This window comes from Panicum virgatum, chromosome 4K (genome assembly GCF_016808335.1).
Source record: "Panicum virgatum strain AP13 chromosome 4K, P.virgatum_v5, whole genome shotgun sequence".
Taxonomy (NCBI): Eukaryota; Viridiplantae; Streptophyta; class Magnoliopsida; order Poales; family Poaceae; genus Panicum; species Panicum virgatum.
Genome location: NC_053139.1, coordinates 13,330,381 through 13,349,261, shown reverse-complemented (window position 1 = coordinate 13,349,261; position 18,881 = coordinate 13,330,381). Strand labels below are relative to the sequence as shown.

The window sequence follows — 18,881 nt, the reverse complement described above, 5'->3', positions numbered from 1 at the left end:
CTGAAACAAAAGAAAGAAGCATGACACAATGTTGATAAGACAATATACATTTATATTCTACTATGGATTAACAATATCTTAAACTCAGTGTGGGACAGGCCACAACAGGACAACGATTAACATAACAATAAATGTCGTCAGTGCAACAATCTATATTTTGGCTCCTTCAAAGCTTACGAAGACCATGCACGTCAAACCAAGCAGAAACAGAATCATTCCCAAAAGTGACTAGTAGCACCATGTGAAACCAGTTTCATCAATAGATTCTAATTCCTTATAGAATGTAGTCGATCCATGCAACACAAGACTGGTGCAAAAGCTAATAACACAAGCATCGCAGAATAATTGAAACCAATATGACTTCATGAAGGTCTGGCGCTTCTCACCAGTCATGTAAGCAAATCCAAAACCACATATACCAAGCATCATAGTGGGAATTTTGTCCTTGAGTGCAAAGAGGACATTGCAATTCCCTGTACAAGAATGAAATCGGATATGATCTCTAAATGCAATGTTTAAGTAGTCACGTTATTTGAAATTTTGTAGCAACTAAATTAGAATAGTTTGTGAGCTATAAATTGAAATTACCTTCTTTTGTTTTTGCAGATATAGTACATCTTGCTCTACTTTCTGTTCAGTCTTCATTGGTCCTGCGGATCCTTCAATCTGGGAAGACCAAAAGCATGCACAATTACATACATACACACACATAGATAGATAGAGAGAGCTTTGTGAAATGTGTAACAAAAGTTTCGGTTCCTTTTTTGTATGGTACATATATTTGTAATTTTGTGAAATTAACTCTAGTCTTTACTTATTAGATTAAGAACATTCCGGCATGAAGCCAAAGATACGCACATGTCTACCAAAGAATTATGGTGCTGTTCGGTTTTAATGGTTTGGAGGCCTGGAGCACTATGACTTTATAGTGGTAGCTGTTTCTACATATGTTTCCAATTATTTTCCAAGAATGCTACAACCCTGTACTCTCCAATTGGAGATTCCTTTTATATATATGTTTCAAAATTATAAGCACTATATCAAGTAGAATATAGATGGAAAATGCATGTGAACATAAAAGCAATTCTCATATTCAGAGCAGGAAAGGAAATATTTAATTCCTCATGTGCCTTTGAACTCACTGATATGAGCTGACCAAAAATAGCTTCAACTTTCTAGAAGGGTAAGTTGGTAGTAGCAGCATAAAAGGACCTCAACACAGTTGAAAAAACCATGCTCAGCAGCAATATCTATTGGTAATTTCCCATTCTATTGACAGAGACGTCAAGAATAAACATTGCAGAAATAAGAAAACTTAGATTTTACTTTGTTTAGTAAAATAAGTAACATCATAATGTGGCAAAGACACTTCCATACAAGCATGTCACTAAGATTAATCTTTAAAAAAGCATATCATTAAGATCACAAATGAGTGTGGGAATCGTAATATGTAAGTGTAGTGTATTCCAAATTCTAAACAGTACTCAGACTACCGTTATCTGCAGGCAAATGTAAAGTCTAAAATGGTACCTTTCACCGATATGCTCTTTTTTCATAAGTGGAAACAAACGATCATGCCATACAGCCAAGACAAATCTTTCAATATGCAAATTATATGTTGCAGTATTCCATAAAACTTATTTTGCAAATATAATTGAGAATAAACAATGCACCTCATCAACAATGTGCGGTTCCTCATCATTTAACAATAAACATTTTATGCAAGCACTTAAACCCTTCTCTGTTGTAATAGCTAAAGGTCTGCTGGTGTTAGGAATACGACCCTGCATCAATACGGACATGTATTATGATCTGCAATAAAAATAATTGCAAGAGAAAACAACATGCAGCTTATGAGAAAGACAAAAGAAATGTGGAAAGCAAAGAAATTATACATCAATGTATTTCAGTAACAACTTTAACATTCTCCAATTGTCCAGTTGTTCGGTGCAACTATGACCTTTTGAGGAGCTTTCCAAGTCATCTTTAATTTACTATGATGAGAAATCGGTGCCCTTAACCTTGGCGCCAACTTTCGAGAAGCAGTACCAAAATAGTGTGGTACCACTTTTTCTACGGACCCTATACCCACACCACATCGAGAAGACCTTTACACTGACACCAACATGGGAGAGCAATTCTTTACAAGGAACTCAACTTCTCTATTCACAACACAATTTGATACAACACAACAACTCTTACATTTTTTATATGGCTACCCTACCATACTCTAAGCATGTCATCCAATGGCATGTCACTCAATTCTTCGTAGTGGCTACCTATGCCATCTCCAAATGGCTTCTAATTGGCATGGCTTGGGGAGGAGAGTGACCCCATATATATAGGACTCTATGGCTCATATGGTGCTTACATGTGTCCACCTTCTACACTCTTCTACAATTTTAGAGTTTTCTCTATCTTTATCCAATCATACACATATATCTTCTCTAGAACATTTGTTGCAACCACTAGACCCAAATATATTTGATGGTTCCAACTACAAATATTGGTGTGAGCAGCTTATACTGCGATTAATGGCAATGAACCTTATGCATGTGACAAAGGGGAAGCCCAAACAGTACACTCCAGAGGAAGGGAGTGCATTTGATGCTATTGATAACCTTTTCCGAGGCTGCATCATAAGTGTTCTGCTAAAAATCTAGCGATTACATATATCTGGCTCACGAATTGAAGGATGTGTGGGATGCTCTCGAGGCTCAATATGGAGTTTCTATACTGGCAGTGAGTTGTATATCATGGAATAGTTCCTTGACTACAACATGATTGAAGACCATTCCGTGGTAGAACAAGCCCATGAAATACATATGCTGGCAAATGATCTCAAGAATTATAGCAGAGAGTCTCCATATGTGTTACCCGATAAGTTTGTGGCCGGAGGTATTATCTTGCCATAATTGGAGATTGGCGATTTCGGGTTTGCAAAGCGGCGTCGTTGGGCGGCTGGCCAGGAGCCAAAGAGAGATTGAATATCCATGTGCCACGAGCTGCGGTGCGCCATCCCATTGATCTGCGCGACTGCAGGTCGCCAGTTCCGGTGCGCGGCACGACGTGCGACATCGACCTGGGAAGAGCCTCACCTCGCTCTAGATACCGAAGGGGAGGGTGGCGGACGGAGACGATCCGCGTAGGCAATGGAGAGGAGTGCGCCACGCGTCGGGGTTGCGAGGGGAGGACGTTGGGGCGACTCGCGATGAAACCGGCACGTGGGAACGTGGTGGGTGGAGGATCGAAAATGAGGGGTTGGAATCGGACGGACGAGATGGATTGTTGACGGGATGAAAGTTGATTGGGTCAAAGGTCGTAGCAAGATTTTTATCCCTACTTTGTTCTTTTTAGTAGTAAAGAAGACATATTACACGAATAATCTATGGACCACGCCGTCGATGGGGTACCTCTTTTTTTGACCGAAACATACATGGACTAAGAGTTGAGGAAGATGTACAAAGATAAGTACAACAGACGTACACCGTATAAGGATACAGAGGACAGCTGTCCCACCCATCTTTTTTTTGAAACGGGTAGCCTTTCATTCATTGAGCCGATCGTTACAAAGAGAAGACAAGAGAAACTCTGGTGCAACATGAAACCAGACCGACTCAGAGAGCTGATTGGCCGACCTAGCAAGTACATGAGCTATCTCATTACAACATCTAGTAACATAGATAAAAGAGAAAACAACATTAGAATCATGTGCCGCTTTTTTGATATCTTGGGTAATGATTCCTATATGGGATCGGTTTATGACCTAAGCTTCTGGATCAAAGAGAGGCAATCAGTTGCTACTATGGCCTGTTATATGAGAGCTGAGAAGCAAAGAGAATCGTCTGCTTGAAAGCAATAGCTTGCTATTTCCGAGGTTGTGATCCTAACAATGCCCTGCTTGCAAGCAGCCATGAAGTTCTCTTTGTAGTCTCTAATCACAATGCACAACCCCATTCAATTAATTTTGTGAAAGATTGCTGTGTCCACATTGACCATAACCCGTTCTCTAGGTGGTGGATCCCAATGTTTAGGCTTATATATGAGAATCACACCTATTAGGGACGACGGGATTATAAATGCATCAACACAATATCCACGTGTCCCACCCATTTTTTTTTTGAAGAACTCCACCCATCTTTGCACAAAGGGGACGTTGGGGGACCTCAAAAATAAGGAAAAGGGATCTATTTTTTTTGCTGATAATACTACTACTGTAGTTTATAAAAACCCCCTATGATTGCCGCGGCCGAGTCCGACGCAGCGCAGCGAGGCAGCGACGCCCCGTCACGCGGCGGCCACAGAAAATCAGCGGGCCCAAAAAGGAAGACAGACCTCCACTCCACCTTCTCCTCTTCTCTGCTTCGTCTTCCCCAGCCCGTTACGCTGCCGGAGCCGCTTCCGCGCTGCTCCGCCCCGTCGCCCTCTTCCTCCCGGCTCCGCCACCGCTTCCCGGTCGCCGGCGCGCGCCTTGCTCAGCTCCCGCGCCCTCCTCGCCTCTACCAGTCAGCGGCATCCTCCTCCTTCGTCGAGATCCGCGAGGCCACGGCAACCCCCGCCTCGTCGCCCCCTCAGATCCGCAGGTGCTCCTCCCCCGCCGCGGCCTCGACCCGCCACCCTCGCGCCGGCGCCGCAGCCGCTCGCTGGTGGCGATCCGCCGCCCGGAGCTCCTCGTCGCGCCGTCTCCAGGTAACGCTGTGGTGCCGCGGCGCAGCGTTTAAGCTTGCAGATAGCGCGATCTTAGGCTTAGGTGCGCTGGGAAGGGCATCTAGGATGGTTCCTGCGATGCGATCGTGGGTTTAGCTCGGGGCCGAAGTGATTGCCTTGCTGCTGCGAGACGGCTGGGCCGCTGGCTTGCTTAAGCATGAACTGAGTTTAGAGCTCATCGAAGCTGTATTGCCCACACCTGCTAAGCGCTGGTAGTTCACGGACCCAAGCTTTATTAATTGAGCTTTGCGCTTCACTATGCTCTGGGATCGGAGATAGATAAGATGCTAAGCTATGCTGCTGTTTGATGTTTTTTTTTTGAGATTGGGGTTTTTATTTGGAGTTATGTTTAGGTTGTAACTGGGCACTAGGCTTAGTATTTGGAGATCAATTCATGCTTTTGTATTTTTTTTCTCTTTTGAGAATTGTTGAGCTTATACGATGGCTAACTAGGTATCTCTGTCTTGATCTAATGCGGGATTTAGGTTGCATTGTTGAGTTATGCAGTTTCGTATCTTCCATAGAGAATTTTAGCACATGTTAATTAAGACTGGATATGGTGCCATGCTGTTTGCGCTATGGGTACCTTTTAATGCAGCTATGTCCTTTCCCCGACTTTGGTGCTCCACCTTGCTGATGCTTTCATATTCCTTGCTTTACAGCTTATAATATTCTGCTAAAGTACTATTGGTGAAGCAAGGTTGGGTAGCTTTCTGGTGCCTACTTCATTCTCGTGCTTGCCAATATAAGCCACTGGAGCAAAGCATGCGTGAAATTAACCCAATGAAATAAAGGCTCCCATATTGGTCCAACCATTCACCTATCAAACTGCACAATGCTGGAAATTTTTCTCAGGCACACCTATATGGTGTTCTTGTCATTTACTGCTGTGTTATGGAAATTTGAAGAGCGCTTATGTCAATTGTAGTGCTCTCTAAATTTGGACCATGGAGCATGCACTGCTTAGTAGAAGGTTTCCAACTAATCCCAATGAGTATAAGTTATATGAGGAAATTGGAGAAGGTGTTAGTGCTACAGTATACCGAGCACTTTGTGTCCCACTTGACATTATGGTTGCCATCAAAGTTCTTGACCTTGAGAAATGCAATAATGACCTGGTAAGTTATGTTCTGTGCCAAATTTTATTTAATTCAGTTATGCTAATTGTTATTCCTTGTCAAAAACTTACGTTTGGAGAAAAATGTAAATTCTGGTTCTTGTAGCATAAGCTGATGTTTTTCCAACAAAAGAAAATGTAGGCAAACTTCAAGGTCAATTAAGTCACCGTAAGGCTCTTTTAGTTCTTGCAGAGCGTTGATGATTTGTTTGTTCGCTTAGACCTCAGGGTTTGGAGGCCTGGTTCTTCAGAATGAGATTCTGGAATTTGTAGTAGGTAGGTTAGAAGACACGAATTACAAATTTTCAAATAAATCTTTCAATTTTTTTTAATAGATTAGAGATGTTGACTATGTGTATGAGCTACTTGTTTTTGTTATTCAAGCTATGCTTCTTAAGGTTTTCATGGTGGTGTTTGCTAAAGATCCCATCTATTGCGAAATGGAGTTTGCATTAAATGGGCATGGTGATTGAGTGACATTAATTGAAGGTTGGAGCAATAGGAGGATGCTAAAACAGCATCTTTTTTTGGCAATGGAGGGATTTTTAGTGGTTGTCTATGCTTCATCTTTTACCGCATGCAAACCAGCAAGTGAGACTTGACATATAATGTTATGCTATCCTTTTCTACCTTAATAAATTTAGGGCAAAATGCTTGGTAGTTGGATAACAACATTATAACTGTCTTAACATGCGGGATCCTTACATTGAAAGCTATTTTCTAATTTTAAACCTGTCCACTGTTATAGGCCTCAGCGTCATATTACTAATATATTGCTTGCATGCAAAGTGCAAACGGCACCTTGCAACATTTTTCATGGGGACTTGTTAACTGCAGTCGATTGTTGATCAGAACTGCCACGAAAACGTAATCATTCCTGGCAACACCATAACACTATATGTGAAACAATCCTTTGTAATATTGGTGGAAATGCCATATTTTGTGCCGGAGGTTCCACAAAATTCATTTTGTGTGTATATTTCTTTGTATTTGATAACTTTTAAGCTACAACCATCTTTTATCCTTTTAAGACAGTTTCTTCTTATTTTCTCTGTGAGCATGATAATATCAAACTTTGGTGAGCTATTCTTTATTTTGGGACTTTGTTTCTAATCCTTTGGAATTATCATTCTTTAGGATGGGATAAGACGGGAAGTGCAAACGATGAGTTTGCTTGACCACCCAAACCTTCTTCGTGCATATTGCTCATTTACAAATGGGCATCAGCTTTGGGTTGTGATGCCTTACATGGCTGCTGGATCCGCTCTCCACATTATGAAAACTTCTTTTCCAGAAGGGTTCGATGAGCCAGTCATTGCAACACTGTTGCGTGAAGTTCTGAAAGCTCTTGTCTATCTACATTCTCAAGGACATATTCATAGAGATGTAAAGGTAATATATTTCTGTAGTTCTTTAAATATCCATTGATGTATTAGAGCAGAAGCATTGCATCCAGAATTTGGATTGACTTGTGTGAAATTTGGCTAGATTTTTTTTTGAAACAAGAATTTAGCTACAAATGGTGAAGGGTGAAGTTGTTCAAATTTTGGGGGTGGGAAAAAAAAAATCTGAGAACACAATGGGTGAAGCGTGGGGGTATTTACTTAAAATTCCTGGTAAAATAATCTGGAAGATGAAACCATTTCAATTATTTGATGCAAGGGACATTTAGCTAAAGCAGGTTGTTTTATTGTGGCGTTAAACTGAACCAGATTGTGTTCATCATGTTTTCTCCAGTGCATACACCCCCATGATAGGTTTTTCTCCTCCAATCAATGTGGTGTGATGCATATTAAATGCTTCTGTCACATGTATAGCTATCGTATTGCTGTGCTATGATGTGGCATGAATTAAGGGACGAAGCCAGGAAAAACCTCCTTGGGCTTTTAGTGGAGGGAGGGAGGTGTTTAGTAGAGGGTTTGCCAATGGCTACATATCTCACATTACATGGTGCTCGTACGGTGTGCTTTGTTGTCTATAATGCAATCCTGTCAAGTCACATAAAGTGACATTTACTGTTACGGAGAGAGTGCGGTCAGCAAATTTTAAATTCAATGTGTCCACATTATCTTCACATGCATCTAGAATTGTAATTTGAAATTGGCACTCATAGATTCATTTTAAAATACTTTAGTAATATGATAATTTATTTTGTTTTGAACATATTGTTGAAGGTGTGTTTATGGTACCTTATTTTTGTTGACTGGAGGTAGTGTTAGAGTATATCAGGAATATCTCTATATTTGGTAGATTAGGATTGTATTCGTATCCTACTATATCTGTAGAAGAGGCTCCTTACCCTCCAAGTCATGTACTCCTATATATTCAGCCCCAAGGCTCAGGCTAATACAATCATTCATTATTCAACCGATTCTATTCTATTATTCTAAATGGTATCGTGAGTTTAGGTTTTGATCCAAGGCCACAAACCCTAGCCGCCGTCAGCTTACGCTCCGCGCGCCCCCGGGGAGATCTATCTCTATGATCGTCGCCGGGGGCTGTGCTGCCCGTACCTAGGGTTCGCGCTGCCGATTGAGTTGATCGGCTGCCCTAGAGTCTTTTTCTTTATCCTTGATCGGGGCTTTTTCTCTCTCACCGGTCAATTGATCGGCATCTCTTTTTTGGTTTTCTGATCTAAGATCGGATTGAGTTGCCTGCAGCCCATCGTCTTCATGCTCTTCTGCTCTGACATCGGTGTTCGCTACACCGGCCTCCTTATTATCATCGCGCGACATGGTGGGGCTCCCAGCCCTGCAGGGGCACTCGATGCTACTACCTCGCCAGTCTGTCCGCGTGGTCTTCCTTGCCGTTCGCCATCGCCTCTCCTCGGATCGGGACTCCTACTTGCTGACTACGTCCAGTTCCTCCGCGGCATCCAATCTGCACAACACGTGCGACCTCCTCACCTCAGGATCATCGCGTTGGCTGGACTCTCCTGGCCCTAAGTAGCTTCGTCTCCATGCCACGGCGCCCGTTCAGTCCGACGACATCATGCTCACCTTTGCTCCGTCGGGGATTGCTAGCCTATGTATGTATGCATCTATGGCCCAAAGGGCATGTACGCATGTACATGTGCTGATGCATGTACCATGTGAATGCATGCTGGGCGTTGGAATTCCAATCCCCATCGCCAGACGACAAGACGGTTGCCCCTACGACCTCACCTCCTCATCGCTCACGTGATATTGGATTGATCACCCGAGCGCACGCGATGCACTCCATCCGTGTCGTGCGATCGGCCTGATTAGCCGTTTGCACGCGCCTCCGCAGGATACCGTGAAGAGTCATCTCCGAGTACTGTACCACACCTCCCCGAGTATGGAGGGTTGCCGTTGCATCGCCTCTTTCCGTGGTCTCCTCTGCCGTTGCATCCTCACCGTGCCGACCACATCCACGACTATGTCATTGCGCGCATCTTCGCGTGCCTGGTCTTTTGCCAAGCTAATTTAGTACTTAGTCGACATCTTCGAGCACCGCCGCCACTACCCATGGATCTTCTATCCTTGTCATAGATCGTCTGTCTACCCTCTTCGACTCGCTTCTAGCACAATCTCATCGCTAGCGTCACCGTCTCTTCCCCGACTACTTCGTCTACTCCAGCAAGCATGCTGCATTGACATCTTCTACCCCGTCATTCTTCTGCGCCTGCGACCGTTGTGGAGGTTTTCTCTGCTGTTTCCACAGACAATGGCATGTCTCGTTGTGCCCTTTGCATTGCACGTCCGGTATTGGCAACATCGGTGCATGCCTTCGTCCTCGACGCGTTCTTGGGTCTGACAAACCCGGCGCACGCGTCGCCACGGTGGCCTTGACCTCGTCCTCGGCATCGATCGTCCTTGACGACTGCCTCGACGCATCAACGTCTTCGTCTTTGGTGCTTTCTCTTATGCGCCACCATCTCTGGCACCCACCATGGTGTGCCCATGGCTTCGTGTGTGGCTCCCTCATCTTCGGCAACCTCGACAGCTACAGTCTCACCATCTGCGACGTTCCTGCTGTTACTGCGGGGGGATGTTAGAGTATATCAGGGGTATCTCTATATTTGGTAGATTATAATTGTATCCGTATCATACTATATCTGTAGAAGAGGCTCCTTACCCTCCAAGTCATGTACCCTATATATTCAGCCCCAAGGCTCAGGCTAATACAATCCTCCATTATTCAACCAATTCTATTATATTATTCTACAAGTAGTACTTGATAGTTTAAAATATTTCGAAAATCATCTATATTTGATGGGGCTCAAGGAACCCCTTTGTCCCGTTTGCTGATTTGGACACCAACGGACCGAACACTCATGTCAGATTCCAACACTTGCACAATTCTGTACTGCAAAGCTATCCTCTGAAGCAGAAACTTAATGGCAGGCTGCTAAACTCTTAATTCAAGAACACAACACTGCATCAAAAAAAACACTAAGGGAAGGTGGAAAACTTAGGATACCTTGCGTTAAGTACCCGTTTTAACTAAAACACCACTGCTGGATATTCTGATGCGGCTAGATCATGATATATGTTTCAGTTCGCTGGTTTCTTCGATCATCATTGGGTGCATGTTCTAAATTATGTTCCACGTTACTAATCTATTACAGGCTGGAAATATCTTAATAGATACAAATGGAGCTGTGAAGCTAGGAGACTTTGGAGTGTCCGCCTGCATGTTTGATACTGGAAATAGGCAAAGGGCAAGAAATACATTTGTAGGGACGCCTTGCTGGTGAATATTTTGTACCTATTAATTTGTATATCATTATTTTAGTGTGTAATGTCATTTTCATTCTTTGCTTGAATGAACATACTGTTTATCTTACATAATCCCTTGCATCTCCAGGATGGCTCCTGAAGTCATGCAACAAATGCATGGTTATGATTACAAGTAAGTACATGGCTAGCACCTATAAATTTTGAATAATGTCCGTGCTGGTTAGTCTGTTATTTATATATGCCCCACTTTTTCTCTTAATTTTGTCTTTATGATTTACAAACAGAGCTGACATATGGTCCTTTGGGATTACGGCATTAGAACTAGCACATGGTCATGCTCCTTTTTCAAAGTACCCCCCAATGAAGGTCTGCACTCAAGTACATTAATTTTGCATCAGTAATTTCTCCCATACTACAGAATGACAGTGATATCTTTTTCTCTTTATAGGTGTTGCTTATGACCTTGCAAAATGCACCACCAGGTCTAGACTACGAGAGGGACAAGCGCTTTTCAAAGGTTTGTTCTATTTGCTGAGTTCCTTTTGAGTAATGTGTAGATTCTATAGTAATACACATTTTTTATTAATAGTCTTTCAAGGATTTGGTTGCGACATGCTTAGTCAAGGATCCACGCAAGCGTCCTCCTTCAGAAAAGCTCTTGAAGCATTCTTTCTTTAAGCATGCTCGCTCAGCTGAATATCTAGCACGGAGTATTCTTGATGGCCTCCCTCCACTGGGTGAACGCTTTAGGGAACTGAAGGTGCAAATAAGTGTTTATGAAGTGGCGTGACATTGCTGTAACCAGTATGACCTTTGTTTGACTTGCATTGTAGAGCAAAGAAGCTGAGTTGCTTCTCAATAACAAGCTTGGTCAAGAGAGCAAGGAGCAGCTATCACAGGTTAGAGTTTGCTCTTGTGTAATCTCTGCGTGTTTGACGGGATTTTTCCTAGTGTGCCTAATGTCCTTTCTGCCTTAGAGGATGACCTTCTGCAGTGGTCTTTTGCTGGGGCTCGAGGCGTTTCTTACCTCCTCGCTCTAGTGCCACCAGCAGTTTAAGTTGGTGTGTGTGGGTCTGGTCCTTCTTTCCCTCTTTTAGGAGAATAGTTTTGTGTGTTTGTACCGGACGGGTTACAGGCCCTTATCTGTAACACTGGGGGCTCTTTTTCCCACCCTTTCTTTTTCTTCTTAATATATAGATGCGCAGTCCTCCTGCGTGTTTGAGAAAATGCGATAGCTTATATCTTCATGATCACTAGAAATTGGTATTTGTCCTATCTGCTGGAATTTCCCATGGTCTTAGGTTTGAGTTAAAATAGTCGGATGTGATCTTTGTTTATTTGAAGATTGCCTCCTTGAAAGAAACATACTTTTTCTTTATAGTTGTGGGTCTGACTTATTCCTTAGGCAATGAAATAAATATTCCATCTTTCATGTGGCAAACAATTCAAAAGATGCTTATGCGAAGTTTTTGAAAGCTGCAACGTAAATGTTTTTGTAGAATTGTTTGGTTCTTCGAACTGTGATGTTAGCAGCCACCTGTTGTGTTATCAAATTTCTTTATCTTTTTCAATACAAACCACCATTTGAACTTTCCTTGGCTGAGAGTTGAACTATGCATACAGATGTGTCTTCAATATTACTGACATACAATTATTTACCTTTCAGAAAGAGTACATACGAGGCATTAGTGGTTGGAACTTCAATCTAGAGGACTTGAAAAATGCAGCTGCCCTTGTAAGAGTTCAATTTTAGATGCTGGATTCTACTAGCTGTTAAGGGTTGACATAAATCAGCCAAGAGAACAACTGTTTGCAAAAAATCTGTGTTTTCTAATTGAGGATGTATTTTTTGGCAGATAGACAGTTCGAATGGCACTTGTCATTTAGATGTCAGGGATAACAAAGTTAAAGATGACTCACAAGATGCTTACAATGGTCCAAAACATATTTACCAGGAAAGGGTCAACCATGTTGCTTCAGAAAGGCCTGAAGAGGTACTGGGTTTTCATCATCATAATTACCCGACTGAGACCCGATGCATAAACTAACTTCATACTTATACATTAATTTCCTCATGGTTCCAACTTATCAGGATGAGATACAAGAAGTCGAAGAGTTGAATGATGCTCTGTCCTCTTCTTTTCCAAGCCGCCCCCTCGAGGCACTAAAGTAAGCTCTTCACCCTGCAACTTTCTCGTCATACTGAACATACCTTTATCCTATGCATATGATTTGGACAATTATCTGTTTTATGAAATTGCTTTGTTTGTTTATGCAACTTGTTACTGCCTGAATTTTTGTTTAATCATGTTTACCAACTTGAAGTTTTTGTTTTGGGGTGGGGGTGGGGGGTACCTAGGGTTACCCTTTTTGATGCTATGAATTTCTGATGACCTGTGAACTACCTGCGTTACTGTTTGTGTTGTTTGTGTATGCAATTGGTTGGAGTGTTTAATCTAGTAAAGATAGAAATCGCGTTCTATAGAAACAAGTCAATTTTCCCCCAACACTGATGAATACATGTCTTGGCTTATTTTGTGTGGAGTGTCTTTTGAAGTATTTGGGTGTGAATATATTGGTGTCTGCAGTTTATCATACAGGATTTAATGATGTTGAAAAGTGAATCTCAACGTTAAATCCTTCTGGAACATAATTGAGAATAAAGACCGCTATCTTCACTTTTTTCTTCTTTCCTCTATTACTATTATTCTATCTTTACCATGTTTTGAGCTTTGTATTGTACAAATAGTAGTGAATTATGAAGGATCTTCACTAACTAGTGATACAGATCTTGTTTTGATGTTTGTGGTGCTGATGATCCCGGCACCACCGCTTCTGATTCGAGAGTGCAACCAAGTGTTGGATCTGTACCTTTCCTGCAGTTCCCAAAAATTGAGCATTGTAAAGGTGCCAACTGCAATGGTGAATCATTGGAAAGAAGTGTTTCTGTACCCATGAATCTTGGCACTAGTGGAAACCACAAACATTCAAGTGGTTCTCTTGTACCCGAGCAAGTTCTTTCTCCTTACATGAATGCTGATTTGGAAAGGTAATTTTTTCCTCACTTTTATCTTTTTCCTCATCAAGTATTTTTCTTTTTCTAGTTTGTTGTAATAGGCTTTTGAAGTGGATTCAATTCGCTTGTTAAAAGAAATCTAAACCTGTATTACATTATGTTCTGAAAGTGTTACATGCTCCGTATTAGGTGTAAGGGTATATACTTTTGCTCAGTTTTGTGTATTTTCCATGTTGACTTATATTTTGTCCTAGTAATACTCATCCGAAATGCAAAATAATGGGTTTTAGTTTATTTTATTCACTTGCATATAAAGGAAGTTATCGCTACCAAAAGCACTGTTCTGAAGACTGGGCCACATATAGGTGTATGATGTGATGTTTAGAGCAATCGTTGTTGGTCGTACATGCTTTTGTGTGGTGGTGGCAGAACGAAATAAAGAATAAAAATTGTAGCAAATTGCTAGCACTGGAAGGTAGTCTTTAGCCTAGGTACTCTGACTATGTCAGTTCAACATCTGCTTGGTGTGAACCATGTTTTCTATGGACATGTGCATCGAATTAAATGATGTGGGTACATATCTTCAGTTTTTGTGTGTTATGATCTCTTAGGGTCTGTTTGACTTAGACCACCCCCTCTAGCCAATCCAACCCTAAAACCCAGGTGTTAGAGTGGGGGAGAGGGGGGGCTTTATCACTGGACCAACATTCCCCCTACGGCGAGCGAGCCGCGCCGCGCCGCGCCTGTGGCTGCTGTCTGCTGGCTACTGGTCTCAGCGAACCCCGCAGGGGAAATCGCGCAGCGGAAGAAATGCATGGCCGGTGGGTTTCGAACCCGGGACCTGGCTCTGGTACCAACTTAGCGCGCCCCACCTAGCCAACCCGACCATAAGACCCAGGTGTTATAGTGGGAGGGGTGGGGCCTTTTATCCACGGACCAACATTCCCCCTACGGCGAGCGAGCCGCGCCTGTGGCTGCTGGCTGCTGGTCTCAGCGAACCCCGCAGGGGAAATCGCGCAGCGGAAGAAATGCGTGGCCGGTGGGTTTCGAACCCGGGACCTGGCTCTGGTACCATGTTAGCGCGCCCCACCTATCCAACCCGACCATAAAACCCAAGTGTTATAGTGGGAGGGGTGGGTGTTTTTATCCATAGTCCATCATTCCCCCTACGGCGTGCGAGCCCGGCGTAGCCCGCAGCAGATTCTACCGTTCTAGTGCTCGGCGTAGCCCGCAGCAGGTCTCAGCACACGAGAGGCGCAGGGGAAATCGCGCAGCGGAAATGCGTGGCCGGGTGGGTTCGAACCCGGGACCTCGGCTCTGGTACCATGTTAGCGCGCCCCACCTAGCCAACCCGACCATAAAACCCAGGTGTTATAGTGGGAGGGGTGTGGGCTTTTATCCATAGTCCATCATTCCCCCTACAGCGTGCGAGACCGGCGTAGCCCGCAGCAGGTTCTAGTGCCCGGCGTAGCCCACAGCAGGTCTCAGCACACGAGAGGCGCAAGGGAAATCGCGCAGCGGAAATGCGTGGCCGGGTAGGTTCGAACCCGGGACCTCGGCTCTGATACTAACTTAGACCACCCCCTCTAGCCAATCCGACCCTAAAACTCAGGTGTTAGAGTGGGGGAGAGGGGGGGCTTTATCACTGGACCAACAGTTTGGAACAATGGAATACAAAATAAAGGAATGGAAGAAAATGTAGGAATGAAATATGATTGTAGTGGGAAACAGAGGAATGGAAAAATACAGGAATAGGATAGGAAGATGTGTTTGGAACGCAAGAATATTGTATACGGGATGATAAAGAATTTAGCTTGATATAAAAGCTTTCAGTACGTTAAAAAGCAGATTAAATAACACACATGGTTACAAGTTTCACTAATGTATGGGGCTCCTGTTCCATGTACTCGTCTGATATTCCCATCCTCACAGTCGTCCAGCCTTCCATCCATTCATCTCCCTCTTCCGCACACCCACTGAAACAAAAGGCCTTCTGGCAACAAACTATGAGCCGGCGGTCAGCACATTAGCTCACACCATTCGACTCAAGGACGACGACTCAGATAGCTTCAACGCTTTCTACAGGACCACCGCTGATGGCTAATCCTCCACATCCAATGAGTTACTTGCGCAGCTACCTTGGGCTTCTGCGAAGGAAAAGAAAAATAGAGGTTGGAGTGGAGGTATTGTTTCCTGTGAAATCGTGAAGACGCTACAGTATTCCAGAGGAAAGGGCTCGATGTTTTCCTTCGTCCCAAACATGTTTCTTGTTTCCCTTTCCTCCATTTTGGTTTCCTTCATTTTTCCTGCAAAATTCCTTTGATCCAAATGGGGCCTTAGCCTCAAGTCTTTCTGTGTAGCTTCCTTAAAACTATCAACTGCTGACCTAGTTCCAAGACACTTTCAAATTTCCCTTTGATATTGCAAAATAAAACTGTTAACATTCGTTTTGGCAACAAAGTTAGTACAACTAGTCTCCTGGGGTATTGTAGTGAATGGTGGAAAGTAAGAACATAATAAAGAAGCATGAATCTATCCATACATCTTTGGCAGCAGTGTTCCTTATTCTGTATATTGTTTTCCATATACATTTATGCCTTTCAAAATGGCTATTCTAGGTTGCTAACATTTGCACTTTTGTCATGAAAGGGATGAATTTCGTCAGAAAAATCCAAGCATGAGGAACCGTAGTGGCCCTTTATTGTTCCGCCAAATGAAGGATTCACGCACACATCTATCTGGTAAGATAACTGTGACTTATGCAACCCCTTGCTGTCTCTTGTCTCTGTGTTCGCTTTGGCTCTTCGAATCTAGCATGCATGATCTGGAAACTAACCAGTTCTGCAGTTGTCAGCCTTTTTTTTTGCGGGTACAGTTGTTAACTTTAGAACTAACTGGAAGCATGCATATAAACTTGCTTTTACTTGTTAGTTATGTTGATGCTCAATTTGGCTTATCACACCCACTTTTGGATGCAGTTGCACCTGAGGAGCCATCAGAAGGAAAAATTATCCGTCGAAGGGGACGCTTCCAGGTTATGTCAGATAGTATTTCTCAAAAGGTACTGAATTATTTAAATGAGAAATTACAGTTTATCAGCATAGTAAATTGTTTATTGTATTTCCTTTTTCTTTATATCCACTGGTTCTAGTGAACATGACAAAGCTTGGAGTTGCCAATTAATTCTGACTGACTTGAATTTTAAGAATTTAAGTGCTGTTCTGGAAATAAATGCGTTAAATAATTTATTCTGTGTTTAACATTCCTCTATTGTACTCCTGCATTTCCCAGATTCTGGAAGATTCTTTATATTCTGAATGCCTTCCTTCTGAACATTAGTTTATTTTCTGCCTTGCCAAATCGCATACATCTGCTTGTCCCTTTACAGAAGTAACAGTCATACAACCATGATTGTTTTTCCCCCTAATTTTGAATATGCTAATAGTAAATACTGTACTCCTATTTTTTTCTGATATATTCCTCATGTGCGTCTTATTTTAGCTTCAGTTGTATTGTCCTTTGTACTGCTTGAACTAGTGGATCAACAAGCATGGGCACTGGGCAGCCAGTGGAAATCTAATCACCCAAATGTGCTTTTATAACGCCTAACTCTAGGTTTTAGTAAGTAGGATGCAAGTAGTTTTTAACACTGGTTTGTTGACTGTAATTTCCTTAGGCAGCTACATCAGTTTGCAGCAGGTCAAATCTACCAATTGGAGCAACACGCTCAAATCTCAAGCCATCTGCAATTCTTCCAACATTGCAATTCTTGATGCAGCAAAATACTATGCAAAAGGTATTAAATTACTATGTTTATCAGTTAACTTTAAAAAGGAAGAATTTTCGGTTTTTGAGAATTCTTTGTTTTGGCAGGAAGTATTAAGTAGGCTGATTTCTTCAATTGAGGAAACATCTGGTATGCATGAATACAATACTTTATGTTGTGCCTTAGTGAAAAACTTTGATGCATACTAATATTATGCATGGGGCTATTGTTTAACAGATGATTCTGAAGCAAGTACAAGTGTTTCATATCAGGTGCGTAATATTGAGTGTGGCTTTTAATCACCCCTTTTGTTTTCATGTTTTGCCTGACATGCTTTAGAAAGAGCTGAGCAGTCATTGATCAGTCTAAACACCTATGTTGTGTCTGTAATTCTCATGTTAAGCAAACATGAAGTAATTTATGTGGCACAAAAAGTGGCACACTAAGTGTTTGATCTATTCGCAGTCTTCTGGAGGGCCTGTCAGAGAGAAGGAATTGCAGTCATATGTTGTCCAGTTGCAGCGAAGGTATGAAAAATTGTGATAATGGTTCAGCATATTTGCAGACACTTGATACAATTTTTTTTTTTGAAACTTTGCAGTATCACTGAACTCGCTGACGAAGTTCAAAGATTAAAGCTCCGAAATAATCAGGTAACAAAACTCTCTGCAAGACTGCAAATAGATTTCGAATAGTTGCATTTTGTTGATAAATTTACAAAAAAGGTAAAACAACTGAGTTTCTCTGATATTTGAAAATGGGTCAAAGCCTATGGGTTTTTGAGCTTTGACTTTAGATATTAAATCCTCAATTTACAAATATATACTTGGATTTTTCTACAAAGCTAAGCGAATTTCTGATGTTTGAGCTTTAACTTTAGATATTAAATCCTTACTTTACAAACATATACGTGGATTTATTTTTGAAAAGCCAAGTTAGTTTTTCCTATATTTGAAAATGAGTTAACTCCTAAAGGTGTTTATGCTTTGAATTTAGATATTAAATCCTTAATTTACAAGCATATATGTGGAAAAATTCTAAAATGTTGCATGTATTCTCTGCATGACAGCTTGAACAGCAGATAAATGCATTGTCAAGAAAAGATGAAAGGTCGCAAACAGAGGATAACCAACAATGATGACATGCCCCTTCTACCCCCGCAGTATAATTCAATTCCACAATTTTGCGCTTCTTTAGAAAAATTATTTGTATTTTGGTCTGCCATCAGGGTCGCGGTATCATTGTAAGTTGTAAGTATTTAGCAAAGGTGAAGTCATAGTAATTTTGATTTGTACAGCTTTATCTGGTTTATCGGGGAGGAACAGTTTTCTTTCTTTTAAGGTAATGTGTTGATAATGTTTAGTGCATAGTTTGTGAAAGTTCATTTGAGCATCGAACATTATGTTGTGTGGAGTTGGTTGTAGGTAGTATAGTACTTGCGCTGGCACCTCGCAGTGGTGTTGGGTCCGAGCATAGCCATAGAGAAAAATAAACGAACCAGAACTATTCTCGCTAATTTTATTCCCTATTTATTATTCTTTTTTTTAAAGCATCCAGGAGTACTGGGAATCA

General features: G+C 42.0%; 1 protein-coding gene across 2 annotated transcripts; it reads left to right on the top strand.

Moving 5' to 3' along the window:
* The first annotated feature begins 4,260 nt into the window (after positions 1-4,260).
* LOC120703204 (serine/threonine-protein kinase BLUS1-like) lies at positions 4,261-18,716 on the top strand. 2 transcript variants are annotated; one of them, XM_039987215.1, is made up of 21 exons: positions 4,261-4,689; positions 5,370-5,825; positions 6,962-7,216; positions 10,416-10,540; positions 10,655-10,699; positions 10,812-10,893; positions 10,976-11,044; positions 11,117-11,287; positions 11,361-11,426; positions 12,194-12,262; positions 12,384-12,521; positions 12,620-12,696; positions 13,316-13,576; positions 16,193-16,284; positions 16,522-16,604; positions 17,220-17,339; positions 17,417-17,459; positions 17,547-17,581; positions 17,775-17,836; positions 17,911-17,962; positions 18,379-18,716. In XM_039987215.1, exons 2-21 carry the CDS (start codon positions 5,655-5,657, stop codon positions 18,445-18,447), a joined length of 2,085 nt encoding a protein of 694 aa, XP_039843149.1. In that variant the 5' UTR covers positions 4,261-4,689; positions 5,370-5,654; the 3' UTR covers positions 18,448-18,716. The 2 variants fall into 2 exon arrangements, 1 of the variants encoding a protein (XP_039843149.1); XR_005686835.1 differs by having other exon boundaries at positions 4,348-4,689; positions 17,224-17,339; positions 18,379-18,711.
* Positions 18,717-18,881: the final 165 nt, after the last annotated feature.